Source organism: Thermobia domestica, chromosome 1, assembly GCF_964235325.1.
Source record: "Thermobia domestica chromosome 1, izTheDome1.hap1.1, whole genome shotgun sequence".
Lineage (NCBI taxonomy): Eukaryota > Metazoa > Arthropoda > Insecta > Zygentoma > Lepismatidae > Thermobia > Thermobia domestica.
In genome coordinates this window covers 285,416,239-285,439,105 of record NC_137454.1, presented here as the reverse complement: position 1 = coordinate 285,439,105, position 22,867 = coordinate 285,416,239, and the positions used below count along the sequence as shown (strand labels likewise).

Here is a 22,867-nt window from a genome sequence, read left to right as displayed (position 1 = left end):
AGTCGACCTCTTTGGTAGGGCACTAATCATGCCTCAAAACGACTCTGCATAAGGCCCCATGTTTTCTTGTGGAGTTCTTAATTGCATAATTCATCTTTTCTTGCTTTCTGCAAACATATACCGGTATAAGAAAGCAGATGGCATTCTTCTTCAGAAATTTTGTACAAAAGTTCGGATTCAAAATCATCAATATCATAGCAAATTTGCGCTTCACGAATGCAAAATATTACGACTGATGTCCTTACATAAATTCCGAAAAAAATATATTTAACGCTGTTTTTCACAAGTCAATCGCAAATATTGAGTTGCGGTCACGCTATTCAATATTTAATCGGCCCCGTAGAGTAATATAATACTTTTTCTATATTTTGTCGGTCATATAGCTATTTTCTGAAGGCTCGTTTTGGCAGCACTGTTGCTAAGAGGGCGGATACATCACAGAAGAAAACAATTTCAAGTAAATTATAAATAAAAGTTTTAGGAGAAATTATGTAGCAATAACCTGTCTTGAAAGTGTAATTAACACAGAGAAAGATAAAGAACGATGTGGAAGTGCCATAAATGTGGCAAACCTGTTTATTTTGGTAAGTCAAACTCTATAAATATTTAGGAGTGTGTTACGAACAGATTTGAGTTATTGCTGAAAGACGATACACTTAATTGAATAGATGTAATCAGTTATTTATTATGCAGACAAACCAATATTCTGGCTTGATAATATAAGTTCTATAGATTAAGGTAGGGTAACTCTTTACTTTGGGCAAGGCAGTGGTATACTGTCAGTACATATTATTGCCAAGCGAGCGCTAGCGAGTGAAGGCGGGTTAGAGCCCCGCAGGGCACGTTGTTTTGTGTCTTTCCTTCTTGAGAACTGTAAATATAATTGCAGGAACCGGTTCAAATTCATTGCTTATTGTCACTGCCTTGCCCAAAGTAAAGACTTGCCTAAGGTAGTACCAATACACGTGACATTAAAACGGGTTAGATGTAATTTCAATAGTATACATGAGAACCCCCTGATCTGCGTTTCTTCTGTGTTCTATTACCACTTCTACATGAAATACCATAAATTTTCTTAGTGCAATAGTAAGAAGTATCCATGTGCACAAGACATGCGATATGCGTTAAATCCACCCCCACCCCCCCACACACACAGTCATAGATAAAGTACAAGGGCACTACACATGCCGATATAAAGTACAGGTACGTTCTTTTTTATTTTCGTATCAGTCGATAAGTAAATAAAAGTCGCTTTGTTACCCCTTTTGTAAGTTCGTACATACTCAGTGAATAATCCCTAAAAGTATGAGCGTCCTGCTCCTTCGGGAACTGATGCAGCTTCATGTATACTATATCCCAAGATTTTTGTTGTGCACATTGACTTATTCCCGGTCGGAAGAAAATGATACAAGGATACATTTTCGATGCAAATAATGGATTAAACAAGAAACTATTAAGATTACGTAAATTCATTAAGGTGCAAATTTACACACTGGAACCGTAGATAAATTAGTTACATACATTCTTCACTGATGACGAAATCTCTTAGTACCTGCATTTTTAAACATGCTATTCTGTGTTATGGGAGTATGATTACATTCACGAAATTTTGATTCTCTTAGGAAATGCAATCTTACTCTCTTAGTATTCTTTACGGAAAGAGTTCCATTGAGGGGTATAGATTGACTTCAAAAGACTAAGTGTAAATATAGACACTGAGCATAAAACACGTACCTACTTAAAAGAACAAACAAACAAAACAAAAGATTTTTTTTTTTTTTTTTTTTTTTTTTTTTTTTTTTTTTGCTAGGTCACCGCTAAAAAGCACGAACCGTGTCAAGGAAAGAGCGCAGCAAGAAAGCCTGCGCAAAGTGCGTCGTAGGATGGTATTTAGTATCGGCCTATGTTTAGCAGAAGGGGTCCAGCTCTTTTCTCTAAAAAAATGTTACAATTTTGGTAATTTCTGTTCACATTCGGTTAATTTAGGGTAGGTTAGGTTAGTTTAGGTTAGGTGTAGGTTAGTTTACGTTAGGTCAGGTTAATTTAGTTTGCATTATATTAGTGTAGGGGTCCTGCATAATTTTCCAAGAAATGATAGGATTTCGCTTATTTCTACTAATATTAGGTTAGTTCAGGTTACCTTAGGTTAGTTTATGTTAGTTTAGGTTAGATTTGGTTACGATATGTTACGTCTAAGTACTTGCATCATTCATTTCTCCTGTAAATTTTGTGTTTTTACGTACTTCTGGACCCCTTGTACTAAACATACTCCTTAGTATCTCCCCAACTCGTTTCATGGTTCAAGAACCGAATACCTTGTTCTTGTCTAAATTATAAGAAAGATAGAAGTACAAGGACCCTGGGGGCTTCCAACTCCCTTCGCTAGCTGTCCCTAGCTCAGCTATATTTTGTAAACTAAGTAACACACTGTAAATCTTATATGTGCAAGATTGGGGAGATACTAAATATCAGCCTGGTATTTCTACCTTATTAAGCGATTCTCTGATAAGTGGTCCATTGTCAGTAATTTTCAAAATTAATTTGAAACTATGATGTTTATGTTTTTCTAGTAAGAAATAGTGTAACTATATACTGAGACATTTAAAATCTTTTTGTAATATATATTTACTAGGTTTTGACAACATAAACTTTGCTGTTCCATATCTCAATTTTCAAATAATTTTCAAACTTAATTCTAAATCTGTAATTATATGAAGAATAGCAAAAAATATGTAGTCTACCTTTGGCAAAAATGGACAATTTTGTTTTAATTAATGTTTTATTCTGGTAGGCAAAAATCTTAAGTTTTCTCATGTCATGTTTTGCTGTCCCGTGCGTAACGGAAAACATGTATTTTTCGTCTTTCCTTTGTAATTGTAGAAGATAAAGTATTGAAACTTTTGGTCCAAAGTAGAATTATTATTAGCCTGTTAGTGGTACCTATTAAATTTATTATCCTCCTAATTTATTTCATGAGGTATAGAAATGTTGTCCCGTGTGTAACATTTACAGATTTATGCAAGGAAGTAAATAAAATTAAGATTTCAATATCTGTTTATTATTATTGGGGTTAAACAATGAACAATAAACTTTCATATTAACTCAAAGAAACATTAATCTGCTTAGAGAAACTAAACCAAACATTACTACCAAAAATGTTTACGGTAAGTTACATAGAAATATTTACCACGAGGCTTAAAAAAAAAATTATCATGATAAATCACACTTTTTTCTTTTTATTAGAAAGGGAGGTATCTGAGTTGGTTTGACAGTCTTGTGCGGGGCAAATGAATTCGCTTCAAAACTCTTTAGTTCTTTACAAAGACGGCTATTGGTTTTTTTGAATTTTATAGTATATTCTTTCACCCTTTATCAGCAAATTAGGTGCTTGAAGTATATTTAAAACTTGATCGAATGAGACGGAAGATTTCTTCTTTTCATCAAAAGAAAACTTTGTACAACTGTTGTCCATGCATTTCAGATTTGTTACCCTAATGTCCCCTCTTCTTCTACATCACTTTCCACATATCGATATTTAATCCACTTTCCACATCCACATATCGATATTTAATCCTATTTCTGCAAGAACCACAATCAAATTTCACTAGGAGAAATATACCTGCTCTAATATTGCCCATTCTGAGCTCGACAGTTGGAGGGTTGGAATATTATTATGAACATCGTCTTCAAAGTTGTATTCTCAATTAATGTCGCTCTCATCACTTGATGAATGTATCATTCTGTACACTGGCACTTTTCGCTTTCCTTGAACCAATCTAACTTGAAGTACTTTATTCTTCACATTTTAGAGTGTTTTCCTCTTCTGAATTGCCAACAACGAAACAATGCGGAATGAGTTTCGCCAAAGGAATGTGAGAGGAAAAGAGTTAATCTTTTTACTGGCTTATAACGCTGCATCCTCACTTTATTTTTCAGTCTCACCTTGTTCCTATGTTTAAGTCTATATTTTCTAGCCCTTTCAGCGCCACTCATTACTTTTGTTGATCGATTCAGTTCATCACTGACAATATTACTTGGAACAGTTACTTGCTTGTGAATCCATTATACTTATTGTAAAAACTCACACTAAAACAAATTTTCACTATGAAGTAACAATCAATTATACCAAATAACCAAAAAACAAATATTTCCCTTCAATTCACTTTCCCGCATTTACCTGACAATGGCAGCGTTCAAACGACTCAACGTTTGGTAGGTAGCACAGAGGATCGAGCAGCTCAACAGTTGTACACCATTGTGTGGTTTGAACGCCACTTATCAGCGCTCAGACAAGTACCCCGAAGACATTATAATAACGCTAAGCGAGTTGCCTGACAAAGTTCGATTTTTTACTTTGGAATGTAATTTAATTCATTTAAATTAAGGATGCAAATATTTTATGCTTGTTAATGTCCAAATGTTAATCTTAAAATATCAATCTCTTTAGTAAGGCTATTGCATAATAACAGTCTTAGAACAACCAAATAATTGCGTGGTTACGTTCCTCTCCCGTATGTAACGGTAAGTCGAAAAAGAAAACATAATGTGAAGCTAATTAAATTCTATTTTCTAATTTAAAAATATAATGGACATTAAGAATAATGAATGTAGAACATAAGTGATGGCATATAAAATGAAAATGCTGTCTTACATCGCAGAGAATATCCAATGAAATTGAGGTTGTCAAATGAGCTTTTTTGTCCGAGTCCCGTGCGTAACGCTTAATTTTGGCTTATGACTCAAATTTGCAATTGTTCTGGGTGTTTCATTTTATTTAACTATACGCTAATAATGTCTCCCCTAATTTTGACATATTTTTTAATTTTATTTGAAAATATATTTTTGTTTAAAAAAAGCAGTTTTTGTGTACAAATGTCCCTTGCGTAACGCCGAGAATCGCTCTATTACGCATGTAAGAGCTAAGATTCCAGTATATTTTGTTTAATTATACGATCCTATTGTAAAATCAAGTAGTATAGCTTACTCCTTCCATAAATTTATGCCCCTATAGAATAGAGTAGCACACCTTGAAAATTATTATTTTTTAAACCCTATTTATTTATAGGAGTAGTTCCATTCCTGGGTGCATCTTGACTTTAGGAAGGATTAAACGTTATGGGTACATATGCAGGAATAATCGTCCAGAAATTGCAATTATTTGAATTCTTATTAATTCACGACTGCCTTCGAAATCTCCTTTCACCTGTACAGGTACCGTTGCTGGAAGATTCATATCTCCATTAAGGTAGAGATATCGGGCGAAGCCAGACGATGAGGGGGTCAACCCCGTGAACTACAAATTAACACTTGTTCACAACTATCAAATTCGATACACAATGGACCTAAATGAAAGCACTACGAAGAGGAATAGAAAAAAACAGACCGTGCAATTTAATATTTTGTGTGAAATGTATGTTACTACTTCCGTCATGGGTTAACAAACTTGTTTCATGCCTCTTGGATACTTCTGCGATAGCGCATCACGGGTTAACACACTGTCTTCACATACTGCATTTCATATTGTACTGGTTTCCTTATAGAGAATGTGTGGTTTAAACCTTCCACTTTCCTTAACCTATTTCTACCTTATCACGCATCGCACAGGTAAGTGGCGTTTGTGCGGCAGAGTAGGTCCACCATTTTAAGGCTTAGGTTAAGTTAGCATAGGATAGTTTAGTCTAATCTAGATTAGATTTGAGTAGGTTGGGATAGTTTAGTTCTAGTAAGGTACAATATTCATGGACCTACTGTGTGGCACTTAGCCCCATATATCTTGTGTAAATTTAAAAATATATGGTTCCAGATTCTAAATTGGCACTCGCAGTAATGTTAACGGTGCAGAATTACTGTAGAAGTCCATATATAAATTTGGTTGTATTCACACTACTTTTGTCATTACTTGTAGGACATTCAATACAGTAATAGTTTATATGGGTGGCGTTGTATTCCTAGAGCCACGTTTACTCGAAGAGACCTAACCGTTATGGCTATAATTACTGCGTTTCTTTGATAAGATTCGATATAAGTACCCTAAAGAAACTTATTAACGTTTTCAAGTATTCTACCCATCAAACTGCGTATAGATTTAGTTTTAGAGTAATTTAGCTAATTTAATTTATAATATGAGTGCAACCGTATGCGAGAAAAATGTCAAGTACGCAAACACACACTACCCTGTGCTAGGTGGTCTCCAGAATAGTATATCTAGTCCTGTCCGGAATAGGTTAAAGCTGGTGGGCTCACACAGTGTTACATTCGTAGAAAACAACCGCGATGCTATGGTGGGTATCTGCATGACCTGAAGTTCCCTTTCAAACTACTGTTGCTACAATAAACAACTACTTACATAAGTGATTTCAGGTTGTTTCTTAGTTACTCAACTATGCTGTTGGGTACATATTTTATCCCAACATAGCTATACTATCACTCATAGCTATCCCTGACTTTTCACAGCGCAAATACACAATTGTGTATTTAAGGTTCCCAACTCATAAAAATATAAAACGTTTTTAGCGCCAAGTATATTAGTTGTACCGAGTTAAGATTTTGAGATAAGATAAGATAAGATTTCGAGCTCTTAACTTTTGCATTTGTTGTGGTATTCGGTAACAACGTTTCTTACGTAAGCTATTATTAGGGTTCCAGATTATCAGACGTAGAAACTGGGACGTCGTATGAAAATTTACAGTATAATTATAGTTATGCATTTGCTGTTTGTTAAAATATCAGAATTAATTAAATAATAAGTCAACATCTGTCAAATGTGAGTGACAGAAAGTGGATTGTTGCTAGTATCGATGACTAATAAAACAGTATTTTTTAAATATTGCATCAATTGCATACACTTACGTTAAAAAAAAAAAAGTTCTGAACAATTCTAGGAGACAAATTGTGTAAATCCAGTATTTTCCGTACTATGCTGGCACGTCTAGGAGCCCTAGCTATTATTCACAATTGCTTTACCTACGCAATCTTTAGACAATCTGCGCGTGCTTATCTTTCGTATATTCCTTGTGTGGTTAACAGGCTCCCATTTTCTATCCTCTGTTTCTCCGTAACTACACTTTTCACAAGTAAGATCCCCACAGGGTTGTAAACGCTCACTTTTGAAACGAGCTTAGCTCACTGAAACTCGGTGTAAAAGGTGAGGTAATTCACACACAAACAATTTTTTTCAAAAAATACGCTCAACTTGACACTTATAATGAGAAAAATTACAAGTAAAACTGTCTGATAATTTAATAAGTAAAATTATTTACAATGGTATAGATTGAGGACGGTTCGGCGTATAAATAGAAATTTTAGTATAAAATATATTACTCTTGAAAGAAAGTAATGGTAATATAAAAGTCTTTTATACAAGCAGAAAATCTGTAGTTGTAGTAATGAGGTAGAAGTAACAAACGTGGCCATCATATGCGCCACCATAAGGTAAGCACTCCATACATTATATGAATACCGATACTTCATATGTACTTGTCTGAAGTATTTCAAGTTTTTGTGATTTCGATTAATGCCCGATCTTGCGCATTCAGTATCGTTACATTATGTCATTTACTTGCCTTCGCTCCTTCAGCTCCTGCACCTTCCCGTGTGTTACAAAACAAATATCCTTGTGCAGTATACTAGGAAAACCGCTAACAGAGTTACTATGATTAAAACATCAAAAGAATTATTTGGCAAAAAAGCATTATTTTGCAGCCACATCATGTATGCTGAGGTATTCTCAATATGTGTGAAAAATGATAAATCGTTCTATATTATTCAAGGTTTTAAGTACCAAAATAAATTATTTTAAAAATTTAAGTAAACGAAAGTTTTAAAAGTGTTGCTTAGTGGAGCACTCATCTCTTGCGCGTGAGGTCCCTAGTTTGATCCCAGCTTCCACTACAGTGGGCTTTGTAGTGGACGAAGACCATGTGCGTCGGTTTCCTCGTAGTTGTGCCGTTTCGTCTCACTTTCGTTATTCCACCATTATCATCATCGCCTCCGTTATCCTTGGTGCAAAAACGAGGGACGTTAAACAAAAAATGTACACTGGAGTTTAATAAATATTTAGCATTTCTTGGAGAAGATACACGACTCAGCGTTTTAATTTCTGTACACGAAAAGAGACATTGTTTTGTTATTAAAGAGTGTAAAAACTTATACACGATTCAGCTAGATCATTTTAAATCTAAGTATATCGCAAATTATTTCTGTGTGAACAGTGGAAAATTATACTAGCACAAAAAGTGGGTCATGTTTGCCTTCGGCAAACTTGTACCACAAAATATGGAAAGGGAATGGGATTAATGCTGTTTTGCACTAGCATCACTTATTATTATAACAGCACTTATTATAAATTGTGAACATTGTATTTGAAAACTAAGCGGATTGCATATAACATCTAATTTAAAAACACAAAATTTAGAAAAAATATCGAAAATAAATGTTTGTGCAAATATGAACGTTGTTGAGTATCTGCGCTCTATTTTGTAGCCCATTAGTGTATATGGGGGAATTATTTTTGTTTTCTTTAAAACGAGCTGGAATTTTACTTATTTCTCCTTCAAATCTATTCAAATGTCTCTTAATTCATGAAACTTAAATTTAATTTTATACGAGGGTCACTAAAAAGTTTTTTGAGACATGAGCTCTTTGGATACAAATATCATTATTTCAGCTATTATAACTTTTTGAAGTATTCTTCCCGACGTTCCTCACAATGTCTCATGCTCCTAAATCAATCCTGGATGTACTGGTGGCATAGGGTTTCTTAACTATTATTTGTAGGCATTCACAGCATCTCTATTGATGAAAACCGGTACCCAAACACTCTAACAGATAACTGGCGCTTTGTTTCTGGGTCAGACTGATAAATCCAGACTTCATCAATCATCACAATGTCTGAAACCGTCCTAGAGTTCCCACTTTGAAATTTCTGAAACATGTCTTAACATCATTCCACTCCTGTCTGCTTTTGATTTTCGGTCATGTTGTTTGGCACCCACAGAGATGAAACCTTTTTTATGTGCAAGTGTTAATGCAAGGTGGTTGTAGCACTCGGCGCACTAATCCCAACACGCAGTTGATGTCACTTGCCGATTGTCCCTTATTATCTGCCCCATCGCATCTGTCACTTCTGTTGATGGCCTTCCATTGTGCCCCTCGTCTCATAATGAGGTCCGGCGCCATTTATATTCTGAAACCCAACGAAACACTGTTGCATGCGATGGTGCATTCTCCCTAAAGGCTAGTGTCAGTCTTTCCACCGGCTTTGTTCATTTAAACTATATTTAAAGTCGTTCAGAATCATGGGTCGCAAATCTCTCTTTTCCAACTTCATAGCTGCCGTGTAAATGGTAGCAACTCTGCTTACGTGACAACATCGTTCACCGCGTATATGATAAGATCGTCGTACGATTGGGTGAGTTCACTTACAAAGGAGGGGTTCTCATACAGGCAAAAATTTATTCCTGCAGTGTCGTGTTTGGCTATGTCTGAAAACTTTCCTAGTCACTCTTGCATAGTTTTAATAACCAAATTTTATGTAAGTAATTAAATGTAGGTATATATTATGCAAATTTATTTTTAATAAGCAAGAGACACTTCACTAGACATGAACGAGAAATTAATACAGAAATGGCATTGGTACCCAACAGTGACAATTTTTCCATAGAGTAGACGAAACAGCCTGCTTCCTCCCTTTATGACACACTAAGATTTACTTCATTCTAAAATCTATATTTTCTAGATTAAAAAAGATATTTGCTGCCTTACCATAGTGTATCATGGTCACTTCTATTACCTGCTCTGCAAATGGAGTTCAGCAATTGCTGTCAGTGGCGAGAGATGTTTTCTTCCGGTTAAAACCGAGGAAACACGAACCGAATTACGAATGTGCGTCGAAATGTGACTTTAGGCTGTTCCTTCCAGTGTGTTCGACATAGTGGTATATAGGTTTACATTCATTTCAGTTTGTTTATGTAATTTTAATTTGATAAGAATAAAGTAATTTGCTCATTCTTTGATGTGAGTGATACTATATCACATTTCTAGCCTTCTCCGCTGGTCTAGTGACTAGCGTATATGCTTTTAGTGCACGTGGTCGTTGGTTCGATTCCCGGTAAGACAGCACAAAAAATTAATTTCACACCTATTCAATTTCATTAATCGTCTGTCTTTAGCCCTTCACTCTTATCAACGCGGTGATCCAATCGGAGTGTCGAATAAGTTGACCAAACGTGCTGTTCTTTTTCGTATTATCTTCATTATTGTCGTCTTTCCTTAGCTTCCTTTAGTACGTCTTCATTACTTTCCTTTAGGTCCATGATATGCGCAGCATTCTGCACCACCACCACATTTCAAATGTTTCGAGCTTGGATATTTCAGCTTTTCTCAATGTCCACGTTTCTGATCCGTAAAGCGCCATGGTCCATACCAGAGTCTTAATAAATCGTTTTCGAACGTCCAGCGACACATTTGTTGATGTTAGCAGTCCTCTTTTTCTATTGAATGCTTGTTTAGCCTACGCTATTCTTGAACTCATGTCTTCACTTCTTCCGTCCGAGAATATTAGACTTCCTAAATAGGGGAACGTCTTAACGTCTTTGATTTTATCTCCCTCTCGCCATACGCTTGCCCCTTCCTGTCCTGCTCTTCTGCATTTTATCACTTTTGTTTCTTCTTCTTTATCTTCATTTTGCATGTTTCTTCCAGTTGGTCATTCAGGTTTGAAAGTGATTTCTGCAAGTTTTTTCGTTCTCCGCTATCAGTGCTATGTCATCAGCAAACCTTATTGTCCTGAAAACCTGACCATTTACTTTTACACAGGGTTGAAAAAAACACGTTAAAAAAACAACGTTTTTTATGTTTAATTTTTTTTTTGTTTAAAACGTTTCTAACGTTTAAAACAAAGTACTTTGTTTTAAACAAAAACAAAAACGTTTATTTTGTTTAAAACAATAATCTAAATAGGCATATATATTCCATTTTTACACGCTCACAGGTATTGCTTGACATCTATATTCAACCGTTTGATCAAATTTCGGGAACTTCCCTAATCTCGATCCGTCCAAATGTTCAATTCCGGATAAAGAAATCGGGCTTTTCCCGATTTCTGTTCACTGAATATGTAGTTTCTTTGTGTTACGTTCTACTGGTCGTCTGCATTCTTAATCTTTAAACGCCCATTGACGCAACTGCTGTATCAGGGCTTTAAACCTCAATGGCTCAGTCCCTAATTAAGGCTGGAAGATGGTTTTGTAACCAATTTATTCCTGAAAGATGCAGCTTTCCGGTGGTGTGTATTTTATCCATGTGGGGGTACCACGTGGCGGTGGGAGGAGGGTAAATATCGTGTTCTTTTGTTTCTGTTTAAACGGTTTTTTGGGAGCCATTTCCCCTCTTGGGGGATAAATTCATAAAAATTGGTACGTGAAGCAATGAAATAGGCCACTACATGGTAATATCGTGTATTTGTACTTCTTGCTTATATGGGGGAGCAGGGAAGGGGCAAAGTTAGCCAATTTTTGGAGTTTCAGATTTTTGACGTAAATTACATTTATTTTTACAACAAACATCAATAGCTCAGCCCCTAATTAAGCTAGAAAGATGATTTGGTACCAAAGTATTCCTGAGGAATGAAGCCTTCCGCTAGTATGCATTTTATTAGGGATGGGCACGAGTAGAGCTAAAACTAGACTCGACTCGAAACTCGAAGCAAATTCGAGTCGAGTCAAAGGTAATTTTCTCGAGTCGAGTTTGGAGCCAAGTTACTGTTTTGAGGTTGAGTTTCGAGTTGAGTCGAGTTTGATGAACGGCTCGCTCGTTTAGTTCGTTTTAACTCGTTTTGCAATCATGGCCTGATTAGACTGGAAATCGAAAGTCATAAGAAATGTAAACAGTAATATGGAACATTTTTAATGTTGCTCAGAGGATGGGACACTGCTCGCATCTCGTCTCGTCTCGATTAATAAGACGACTATGGATTTTTATAACGAGACAGCCTCAGATGTGAGCACCAATGTAAACACCGGTATATACTGTAGTCCTTACCACCAAGGCTGAGACGTGCACGATCTAACTTTTGAGCCGAAGCAGAAGCCCAACCCAGGTAGTGATGTTAACTGGCTCAGTTCGGTTCAACTGAGGCGCAGCTCGAGCCGGCTCGGTTGCGATGAGGCACCGACTCGGCTCAGGTGAGCCATTGGCTCGAGCCGGTTCCGGTTGGGTGGGCTGTTGGCTCGGTTCGATAGTGAATGAGCTGTGAGCCGAGCCGTTGAGAGCCCGAGCAGAGCAGGTTTGAACATGTTTGGCCGACGCAGTCTAACTTTTAACGATTTTTGGTTCGAGCCTGGATACTTGCTCTTCCGGAATGAAACCCAGAACCTCGTGAACGACGTCCTTGCCTCCTTGACTTCACCTTTTCCGAGGTCAGCAGTCAACTAGTTTTTCATATTCAGATACAAACCGCCTATCATTCATGTTTATACACGCTGGTGTTGTTATAATAATAATAATAATAACAATAAGTTGTAGTAATATTAAGTATCATTGATAATAATTATATTGTCTATGTAGGATACTTGAAGAAAGTACTTGAAACTACACACAGCATTTGGCTCGACTTGACTCGAAACTCTAGTCGAATTGGAGGAAATTTTATGAGTCGAGTCGAGTTTCAATGAAAACTCGCTCGTGCCCATCCCTACATTTTATGTATTTAGGGGTATTTATGTACGGCCGAGAGAGGGAGGATGAAGTTCGTTTTTTAAATTTTTCATCAGATTTTGGAGGCAATTCCTCCCCCTTTGTTGTACATCCACAAAAATTAGTATGTAAAGCAATGAAGTAGTCCCCTAAGTAACTTGTGTTTATAGAGGAAGAGGGGGTCAAATTTGGCTAATTTACATTTAATTTCAGAACGGTTCCATGTAAGGCAAGATATATTTTACTGAAGTGGTCTAGAAGCATAATTCTTGTTCATATATATGATGTGTGCAGCAAAAATGATTTGCATATAGACGTGGTACTGTCGTGGGGGAGGGGAAAGAATGTCTAATTCAATGAATGTTTTTCTGCGCATTTTTTTAAATACTTCCTACATAAAACGAATTCATTACGCAATGGCCGCAATGGCTACCATTTCTTATATTATTGTCACGAGTATGTGGCCTACACATTAGCATCATTTTGTCAGCGCAGGTGACTGCAAGAGTTGCCAGGGCCCCGCAAAGCACAATATTTTCATATTTTTAAATGATTTTTATGTCTGTTCGTTTCTGCAAATACGGTGGGAATTTCACGAATGTTACCTCGTTGGACTCTGTGGTCTATAAGCTTTCCAACTGTGTATAAATCATGACTCTGTGATAATTAGGAGGGTCACCAGAGCTCCGAACGTGAGAGTCTACCATTTTGTTAAAATCCCTGGCGGGCGTCTAAAGGTTGATTGTGTTGTCATGCCGTAGACACTAATCATTGTTAGCTATCCATGTTGCAGATAGAGATGTATCTTCAAAACTGTTTAGTTAAAAAATGTCATTTGCTCCTTGTAGGCTAGTCACTGCTCTTTTCTATGAGTTGTATTGTATTTGTCAGAGTATTTCTTCTAGCTTATGATGTGAGAACTGTTCATTATTATGGAAATGATAGTGACCAAAAAATATTCAAGTTTTGAATTTGTGAATTTGGATCTTAGAATAGTGTATAGTGTGTTTAACCTCAAGTATTCTTGGAAATTAAGAAATGTTCAAATACTTCACTTGAATTTCTGTTGATTTAGTTCTACGCACATTGATGTACAGAATTTCGTTTAGTAATTGCTGTTATAATAAGAATATAACTCTGCTTGTAATTTACTTCATGCACAAATCCTGCGGAGAATGGGTTGTTTGTTAGAAACTTAAATTAGCTTCTTCAATCTGATATTTTAGTTGTTTTAAACATGTCCAACCACCATAAGAAAAAAGAACGTTTAAAACGTTTAAAACAAACTGAATAAAACAACAGCCCTCATTTAAAACATGTTTTAAACAGTTGTTTTAAACATATCAACCCTGCTTTTACACCTTTCTTGTTTTTATCAATATTAATATAATAGTATGTATTTATGGAGAAAACTGGCGTATTGGATTTATGATTACCTTAAAGTTAATTTTTACGAGCCACCAGAACCACAAACTTCATTCATACTTTCATGACACGACAAACCATTCGTCCCTTCCAAGAACATTTTAAGGAAGCTTACACTTATTGACCTTATGACTACTACTGGTTAGTGTCATTGTTATCTTCAGTTGTGTGATGAAATGTCCCAACTTCCTGTGGAACACGCTATTTAAGTAATAGTAAAAGTTTATGTATGCACCCAGTTTTTATCGTATGTGTTTTTCCACCCTTTCGTGAATCATTCATTCGCAGTCAGTTGACTTCCGACATACATACATACATATATATATATATATATAAACTCACGTTTATCCGTGTTTTTGCATATGCTTATTTGTAGGATATAATTTTGTGTTAATAATAAAGGTACATATAATAAAATCTGAAACTTTTATTTTTGGGAATATCACATTCTTGTACAGAGCTGTTGTCATGAGAAATTCAACTTGTCATCTGAAGAAGTGAAATATTCTGTTTAGCTGATTTTTAGAAAATAATAACAATAAGCTTCCTGTTGGCCAAAATGTTTTTGATCTTTAAATTTGTGTTATTATGCCATTGAATACTTGTTTTCACTGGTTTTGGACAGCAGGAAGTGTTGTTTTTATTTTCATGAAATTAGCGAAACAGAATGTTTCCTTCTTCAAATGACACACTGAATTGTATATTTTTCGGAAGCAGGTCAGAGATCTGAAACCTGGTGCATGAGCTCATATACAGGAGATGTCATAACTCAGGAAAGTTTAACTTCCTAATTATTCCTCTTCTTGCAAACTTCATCTGCTAAAGTCGGGACTTCCTTCGACACGTTTTTAAGCCTTATTCTCACTTTTGCATATTTCTTGGATCAGTTTAATGCACATTTTGGTACCTACAGTCACTACATTTGAGCTAATACTTGTTTTGAACTAACAACATGGTAAGGTGCCTGCACAGCAAATATTAATATTTTAAAAATTGTCAGGCAACAGTTTACGTTTTCCCTGGACCACTTGACATGGATTAATTCAATTTATAACTTAGAAACTGAACGGTATTCTATTCTACTGATTGATTGATGAAACGTAGAATATTTAACCGAGATCATGTATGTAGTTCATTGTCTAAAAGAATATTTTTTTTGTGTTTATTATTTCAAAGAATAGACAAAAATAGGGATAACATACTAAACCTTTTCTAGTTGTTTAATTTTCCATATATGTATCTATAATAACTTTATGTAGTAAAATTTGGGAGTAAAACTGTTTTATTAAATGTAATTCCAAGGTAAGAATGATATATCGTAGGTTCTAATAGCAATTTAATCTTAAATTTAGTTCCCTGTATTATTAGTGAAAAAACAAGCTATTAATAATACATTTTTGTACTTTATACAGCCGAGCGCAAACAGTCCTTGGGATACGACTGGCATCCAGAATGTCTGAGGTGTGAGGAATGTGGAAAGAGATTAAACCCAGGGCAGCATGCAGAGGTAATTACAATGTAATTCTGATAGTATTGTAATTTTGATAGAATTTTTCCTTCAGATTTCACATTTTTCTTTTTTGGTTACGTGAATGACGTTAAATTTTATGTGTAATATACTGTATTACAACTTTCCACCATATGTTTAACATTTAAATGGTAATTGAGAGAGCTGTTTTCTTTACTGTAATTTGTTTCTCCTTATATATATATACTCCGTGCTTGTGTAACCAATTAGTTTAACACACGTCGTTTCATGCTCCTTCGCGGATATCATGATTAGCGTTCCTTCCTTTGCCGCGGGAAAACGAGGTTCGGCACCTACTCGGTTTGATTATACGTATGTCGTTTGGATGCTACGTTAAGCTGTTAAGTCCATGTGTCATGAAACCTCGGTAGTAGGAGAAAAACTATTAAACCCTTAACCCTTTGGGGACTTTTGGTACAGATCTGTACTATGGCGTCGACCTTCGGAATTTGCTTTATAAATCTAGTAAAGCTTTTCACACTGGGTTTCTAGCATTCATTCAAGCGGGAAGCGTCAAAGAATATGTTTCATGGACGTTTTGCAGTCACGCATGCGATGCCTAAGGGCAGTGACGTTACAAACATGGACGAAGAAAGGAAGAAAAGTGTAGATTTCAGAGCTTTTTCTTTAAAAAAAGAAAGAAAAAATCCTGACACAAAATCCAGTCCGTACCTCGTTGTGTTCGTAATGAAGGAATGTTTCCAACTTCGCTGAAATTTCCCCATTATGTACCAGAAGCAGGAATATCCCGCCCAAAGTGGAAAAAAGGAATTTCTTCCTTTTTCGGGAATTCCTCCCCTCAGGTACATGATAAGGACATGTGAATGGTACCGTTTAAAACCTAGCATCATTCCAAACAAGACGAGGAACGAACCATGATCGTAGGGTAAATAGAGATTTTTCAAAAAATTTCTAAATTTTTCCCCTATTATACTTTTTTAGTCGATGTGTTTAGTAAAGTAGCTACAGTGTCATACCTATTTGTCGTAGGAACATTTTGTTCGTAATGATGCAACGTTTCCAACGGTACCACTACCGTTGCGCTGTCATGTACTTGAAGAGAGAAATTCCCGAGAAAGGAAATTTTTAAAACGTTGAATCTCCTGCTACTTCTTTATACATTTTGGGCGGGAATTCCTCCCCTCAGGTACACGATAGGGACATGTAAGTGGTACGATCGGAAACGCTGCTTCATTACGAACAAAGTTAGGTACAAACCATAATCCTAGAATAAATAGTCTTGGTGCTAGAGCTGACTTACTAAGTTTCCCTCCCCATTTTTGGGTAATAATTACTCGTGTATTGTTGTTCAATAAGCTCTAGCGTCAAGTGTGTTCATTGTAGGATGATGGTTCGTACCTCATTTTGTTTGTAATGAAGCAACGTTTCAAACTGTACCACTCACATGGCGCTAGCATGTACCTGGGGAACAAAATTCCTGAAAAGGTGATTTTTTCCTGGTAAAAGATCTTTTTTTCTTCTTTCTTTTTTTTCAATTTGAGCGTGATTTTTCCACTTCTGGTACATAATTGGAAAATTTGAGTGGTGCGGGTGGAAACATTGCTTCATTACGAGCACAATGAGGTACGTACGAACTATGCTCCTACGATAAGGAGTCTTGACACTAGAGCTTATTGAATAACAGTTAGTACTTATTAGGAAGATGTGGGTCGGGAAAAAATAGTAAATGAATTTTAGCACCAAGACTATTTACCCCAGGATCATGGCTTATACCTGGTTTTGTTCGGAATGAAGCAAAGTGTTTTTGGTAACATTCGCATGTCCGTGTCGTGTACCGGGAAAAAGAGGAATTCGCGGGAAAAGAGGACTGTTTTTAAATTCCTTTTTCCCACTTTGGGCGGGAATTTTATTGCCTTAGGTACATATTGGGGAAATTGGCTGATACAGTTGGAAACACCTTCATTCTGAACAAAACGAGGTATGAACCATGATCCTACGATAAATAGTCTCGACGCAATAGCTGCTTGACTGAAAGTCTAAAATTTACCTAAAAAGGTGGAAGTCTCAAAAGGGTTAAACATCAAACACAGTTTCGCTTCAAGTTGTAGGTCTGTAGGATAATCGTTTAGGTAGGATGGCCAAATGTTACGTTCTGATGCTGGCTTCGCTATACTCGTTCCAGGGATTTAGAATCCTTGGTTCAGTTCCTTGTATATACATCCAATTTTCAAGTTCAGAAAATAGAGAATATAAGAAAATTTTAGACAAATGTAGTCGTGAGATTGAATGAGGCAATCACTATATCCAATAATGGCAATATACTGAAGTGTGACAAACTTCCATTTAATGCAAATTAAAGACATGCTAGTATAGTCACCATTGAAATGAGAGGAGTTGACTATGACTGAAATGAAGAAAATTACGAAGTGTCGACCATACGATTTTGCTGTTATTATTATGAGATAAACTGGATTAATATTTACGACGAACGTGAAATAAATAATAACAAAATGGGCAGTTGGAAAATGAGAAAGAAAATTCCTTATCCAATCTTTGAATTATTATGAACTAACGACTTTTAGTAGTTCTTATAACTAAACGCAAATTTCGTGAACTGCTACACACAGTTCCTTTTCACTCTTTATTCTGCACTCGACTGAAGCTTCTGTATTGTACCGTAATTTTTCATGCCTTGTGGTTTGGTAATATACTCTGCCCGTATATGATTATGTTTTTGTGATTGGCTAGGCAGATTATCTAGTAACAGGGAAAGTGATTTCATTCATGTGTGGTGCACGTCTTATCACCAGAAAAGGAAAGTGTTGATAATGGACAGATAACCGCCTTAGCAAACATTCAATAAGAAATGAGATTTCAAAAGTTCTATCATTTCATCTATATAAAGTTTTCAGTATTGCTGAGTTGGAGGGAACTCCGTAATGTGATGTTTTATGCAGCGTAAGATTTTTCCGTTACTACCACCGATGAAGGCACAGGTCTTTCGTGTAAGCTTTTTGGTCGCTTGAACAATAAAGCATTTTACGTGAGTTTTTTTTTTTTTAAACAATGCATTATATTCTCACTCTCGTATGGCTTTGTTTGCTGATGATAAGGAGAGTTGAACTCCAATCAAATAGATACAAAAACATGTGATTCCCTCAAATGCAACATTCACATAATCCACATAGAGATTTTTAGAAAAAAAGGAAAGCTCGCGCAATTCAATGTATTATATTTGACTAGTGTTGCGTTTCTGAGTCATTTTGTGAGCTTTCGTGGAATGGGATATTTCAAATCTTCATCAACCCGAATACATCAGTAGATAGAGAACAGAAAGATCTATCGAGCTCACTCGTGGCTAAGCGGTTCGGGTACACGCCTTTGGCGTGCAAGCCGGTTTGATTCCAGGCGGGAGCTCATGTGGTTCGGCTGTAGGTCCACGTCTCATATAGTCTCGTTGCTGAAAGGGACGCTAAAATCAAATCAAATCCATCAAGATAGGCCTATCGAATCATTACCTTATGCCTTTCATTTTTGAGTAGAACGAGTTCTGCATCTGATCGATTACACATTTAACCTAATAGTTTTTTATTCCACTTCAATTAAAATATTTCGTACGTGCAGAAGTCTGATCGGTTTATATCTGACCGATTTTCAAAGTTCATGTACTCTGTGGAAAGCCGTGCGGCTACCATCGGTTGTATTCTATCGACCGCAGCATTATGGACTATAGACATAAATCTAGATTCCTATCACAACAAAATACATTAGAGTAAAGGCATAGAAATTCATTCTTTTTCGTTGCTGCAGGTTTTCCGTAGACCAGTGACGGAATAAGAGGACAGTGTTGTAAACTATCCTTGTTTTAACAGTCCAAATGCGCAGAAATCCATTAAGCTGCTGTCAGGGCTTTTGACAGGAATGTTATGAAAAGAAATAAAACGGAATCCTGTTTTCCTGCTCTATGAAGGATTCCTAGGAGTAGGTATCGTTTCCCTTCACGTTTTTGCCAACTTCATGTACCACTATGTGAAAAAAAATCACGTATCCTGCAAATGACGTTTCATAAAAACAGAATCCGTTTCCTTTATACTGTATATTTAAAATGTTGGATGGTATCAATAGGAAGAAACCGTACTAACATATGTTTCCAATATATATATATATATATATATATATATATATATATATATATATATATATATATATATATATATATATATATTAATAGTAGAATAAAATAATAATTTAATTAGAAGTGAAAGACTTAAATGTAGGCTAACTTTCTTCAACTGTCAACACTGTTACAAGATAGTTTAGAGCGAAATCATACTCTTGAACGCTGAATCTTGAAACTTTAGTCCGAAGAGTAGGGCTATCGTGGATTTAGACCTATGTACGAAAAATTTTCTCTCGATGTACGCGAACAGCAAATTTCTTTAACAGTCATCCACAGAAGTCAGCAAACGAGCACTAATAGCAACTGGACATTCATTACATTGGCAAATAAAAGGCAAAAACTAAACTTACAGAGCCAAAAATCGAAGATTTAAATTCGCACCAAGGAAAAGTGCTGTTTTTAAATAAAATTATGGGGAAAAAAAAAACGCGTAAGGAAAAATCGGGAAACGTGTAAGGGTAGCAAAGCATCAGAAAAGTCAGAAAAATTACAACATTAAAGTAATGATACAATGACATCTACACATCATGCGAAAATATCGTTTGTGTGAAACAATAGTTGTCAGGATTAGTCACTAGTTGAAACGTAGCTAATTCTAAGTTAAGAAATCTATACGCGTCAGTGCATTTCTTATTTTATGACAAATGTCGTTCTTGATTAGCGTGCATTGTAAATGCCTTCCATTTGAAGTGAAACGTACTTTTATACAAGCCAATAAAGCATCAAACTAATAACACTGTTTTACAAGGGTTGTATTTCTGAAATGAAATTTTGTGCTATGAAAGAAATGTGACATGGAAGTTCAAATGAGACATCCGATTTGATCCGTCAGGGATAGTTTACAAGTAATTCAAGCATTCATGTACTACATATATTCATATACATGCCAAACACAGTATATGGTGACAAAAGGGAATTTGGAAAGTAAGACCTTGCAACATTGACAGCTTTCATTGTTGCAATGTGATGTTGGGAGTAGTTTGTGAGTTAAACTGAGCGTGTGAATCTGGTATTTTATCGGGCGTTAGTATGTAAACTGAATGCTGTGGATTCATTTTGTTTGTGTTTAAGCGAACAGCTAACAACTTCTCTTATGTTTGTGGCGAGTTCACCTTCGTGAGGAACAGGAAGAAAATCACACCCATCATCAAGAGAGCATATAAGCAGTACTTTGGCGTCGGAGCTGGTGATTTTGATAAGAAGTGGTCACCTAATATGTGTTGTGCTACATGTTATTGTAAATTAATTAAGTGGTGGCAAGGAAAATATGTTTCATTATTTGCTGTACCGATGGTTTGGAGGGAACCTGTAACGTACCGGTTTGCCGGTATCGGTACATTGATTATTTTGTTGTCTATGCTATTGTTTGGTGGCACCCGTGTAATTAATCTGTACATTTTGTTGTCAGTGCTATTGTTGGGTGGCACTCGTATAGTTAATCTGTCACTTTTGTTATAGTCAATGTGTTATAACAGTGATATTTTGTTGGGTTGATTCTTCATTAATTTTCCCTTTAACTATGTTTGTTTTGTAAGTAACTGATAACTTATTATTGTTTGGGTGAAACTAAACAAACCAATTTGTCATTTTTGTAAATTCCCCATATAATCTGTCACTTTTGTAAACTTCACATATAATACTATTACCTTGATACTACCGAACATAGCCAATTATATTAAATTTAAATACCAGAATAACGTAAATTACTAATTGAGGAACCATATACATTTAAAGAATTAATTCTTAAGTTTAATTACGTACTATGTCAAAAGTTTGAAGATTTGTAGTTGTCGAATATACTGCTTTGTTTGCTGTTACCTGACCTAAATAATCGAGTGATAGGAAGTTATTTCAGAAGTCTTCGTAAGTTCAAATCTTTAGTAGAAAAGTAATTATATAAAGTAAACAATAATACTAAGATATATATGTGCGAAATAACAAATAACTTATAGCTGTTTCGAAATAATTATCGTAAAAGAGCATCGTGTGCAAGTAGTTATGTTAGTAGTAGAAGAAGAAGAAGTTACACGTAGCAGACTGCTGGTGGCGGAGTCCCCTGTAATTTGAAAAGTAAATGTAAACAAAATTCATTACATCGGACTGTAACCTGGTCAAAATTTAATTTTTCGATCAAACCTTGATATCTGATTTAGTGTTAAAACAGGAGGACTCCATCAAAATTTCGTAAACCCGTTTAGTTTGCCACCAAGGAAACGTTTTCATATTTAAAAGTCTGCCATATTGTGAAAGTAGAAAACATGCAGTGACGGGAGTCCGGTTATAAGGAGACTCGACAGCTGAGCTTGTGAAACTCGGATGTGGAAGCTCTTTTTACCCGAAATCTGGTACCTGTTTTTAAAAGAATTTGCTGCAATTCAGGTAACCTAATTTACTATTTTTAGTCGTCCAAGATTGAAGCTGCCAACCTAAGATGGCGCCTCGTGGGCTGCAATAGTAACATCACCATAGTGACGTACTATTCTGAGCATTAACTGTGATGATAAAAACCAGCTCGATTAAATATTCAAGGGTTTTATATTACGATGTCTAGCTAAATTAGTGTTGCGTCACGCATCTTACGCATTTCCTATACATTTCTCCACTTCTCTATTCTTGTCCTAAAGAATGAAATTTAATAATACTTGGTAGTAATAACATGTCACCCTCAACTAAAATTCGTTTCGTTGTTCGTACTCTTATTAGCTACGATTACGGTGAATAATATTACCGTCATATCTTGGAGACAGTCTTCAGTATGTAAACATCTAGATAAATAGTAGCCTTGTGTGTTTGTTTAAAGGGGAGTTCAGCTTTAGTTTGCTGCTCTTCGTATAAGGACTGACTCATCACTTTGACTAGGTTAATTAATGCTGCTGATCAAAGATATGAATATTTTGACTCGTAGATGTAGGTTGTGATAATTCCTAAAATGCGTTCCTTTGTGACGTCAATATTTGGTCGCTTAGTTTTTTGTAGTTGCATGTCATTTGTATATAGTCACAAATCATTATCAAAAGGTATTTGTAGAGTATTGTAGTAAATGGCTGGATTAGTGTCTGCTACTGCTTTGAGATTAATTT

The 22,867-nt window shown here is 35.8% G+C and overlaps 1 protein-coding gene across 2 annotated transcripts in view; it reads left to right on the top strand.

Moving 5' to 3' along the window:
• Window positions 1–386: 386 nt before the first annotated feature.
• Window positions 387–22,867, top strand: part of Rassf (Ras association family member) — a 154,022-nt gene continuing 131,541 nt past the window's right edge. Inside the window, exons 1-2 of one of the 2 annotated variants that reach the window (XM_081726648.1) lie at window positions 387–584; window positions 15,531–15,625. In XM_081726648.1, coding sequence (XP_081582774.1) covers window positions 545–584; window positions 15,531–15,625 — 135 coding nt within the window. In that variant the 5' untranslated portion in view covers window positions 387–544. The remainder of the gene's footprint in view (window positions 585–15,530; window positions 15,626–22,867) is intronic. The other variant, XM_081726645.1, reaches the window with a different exon arrangement.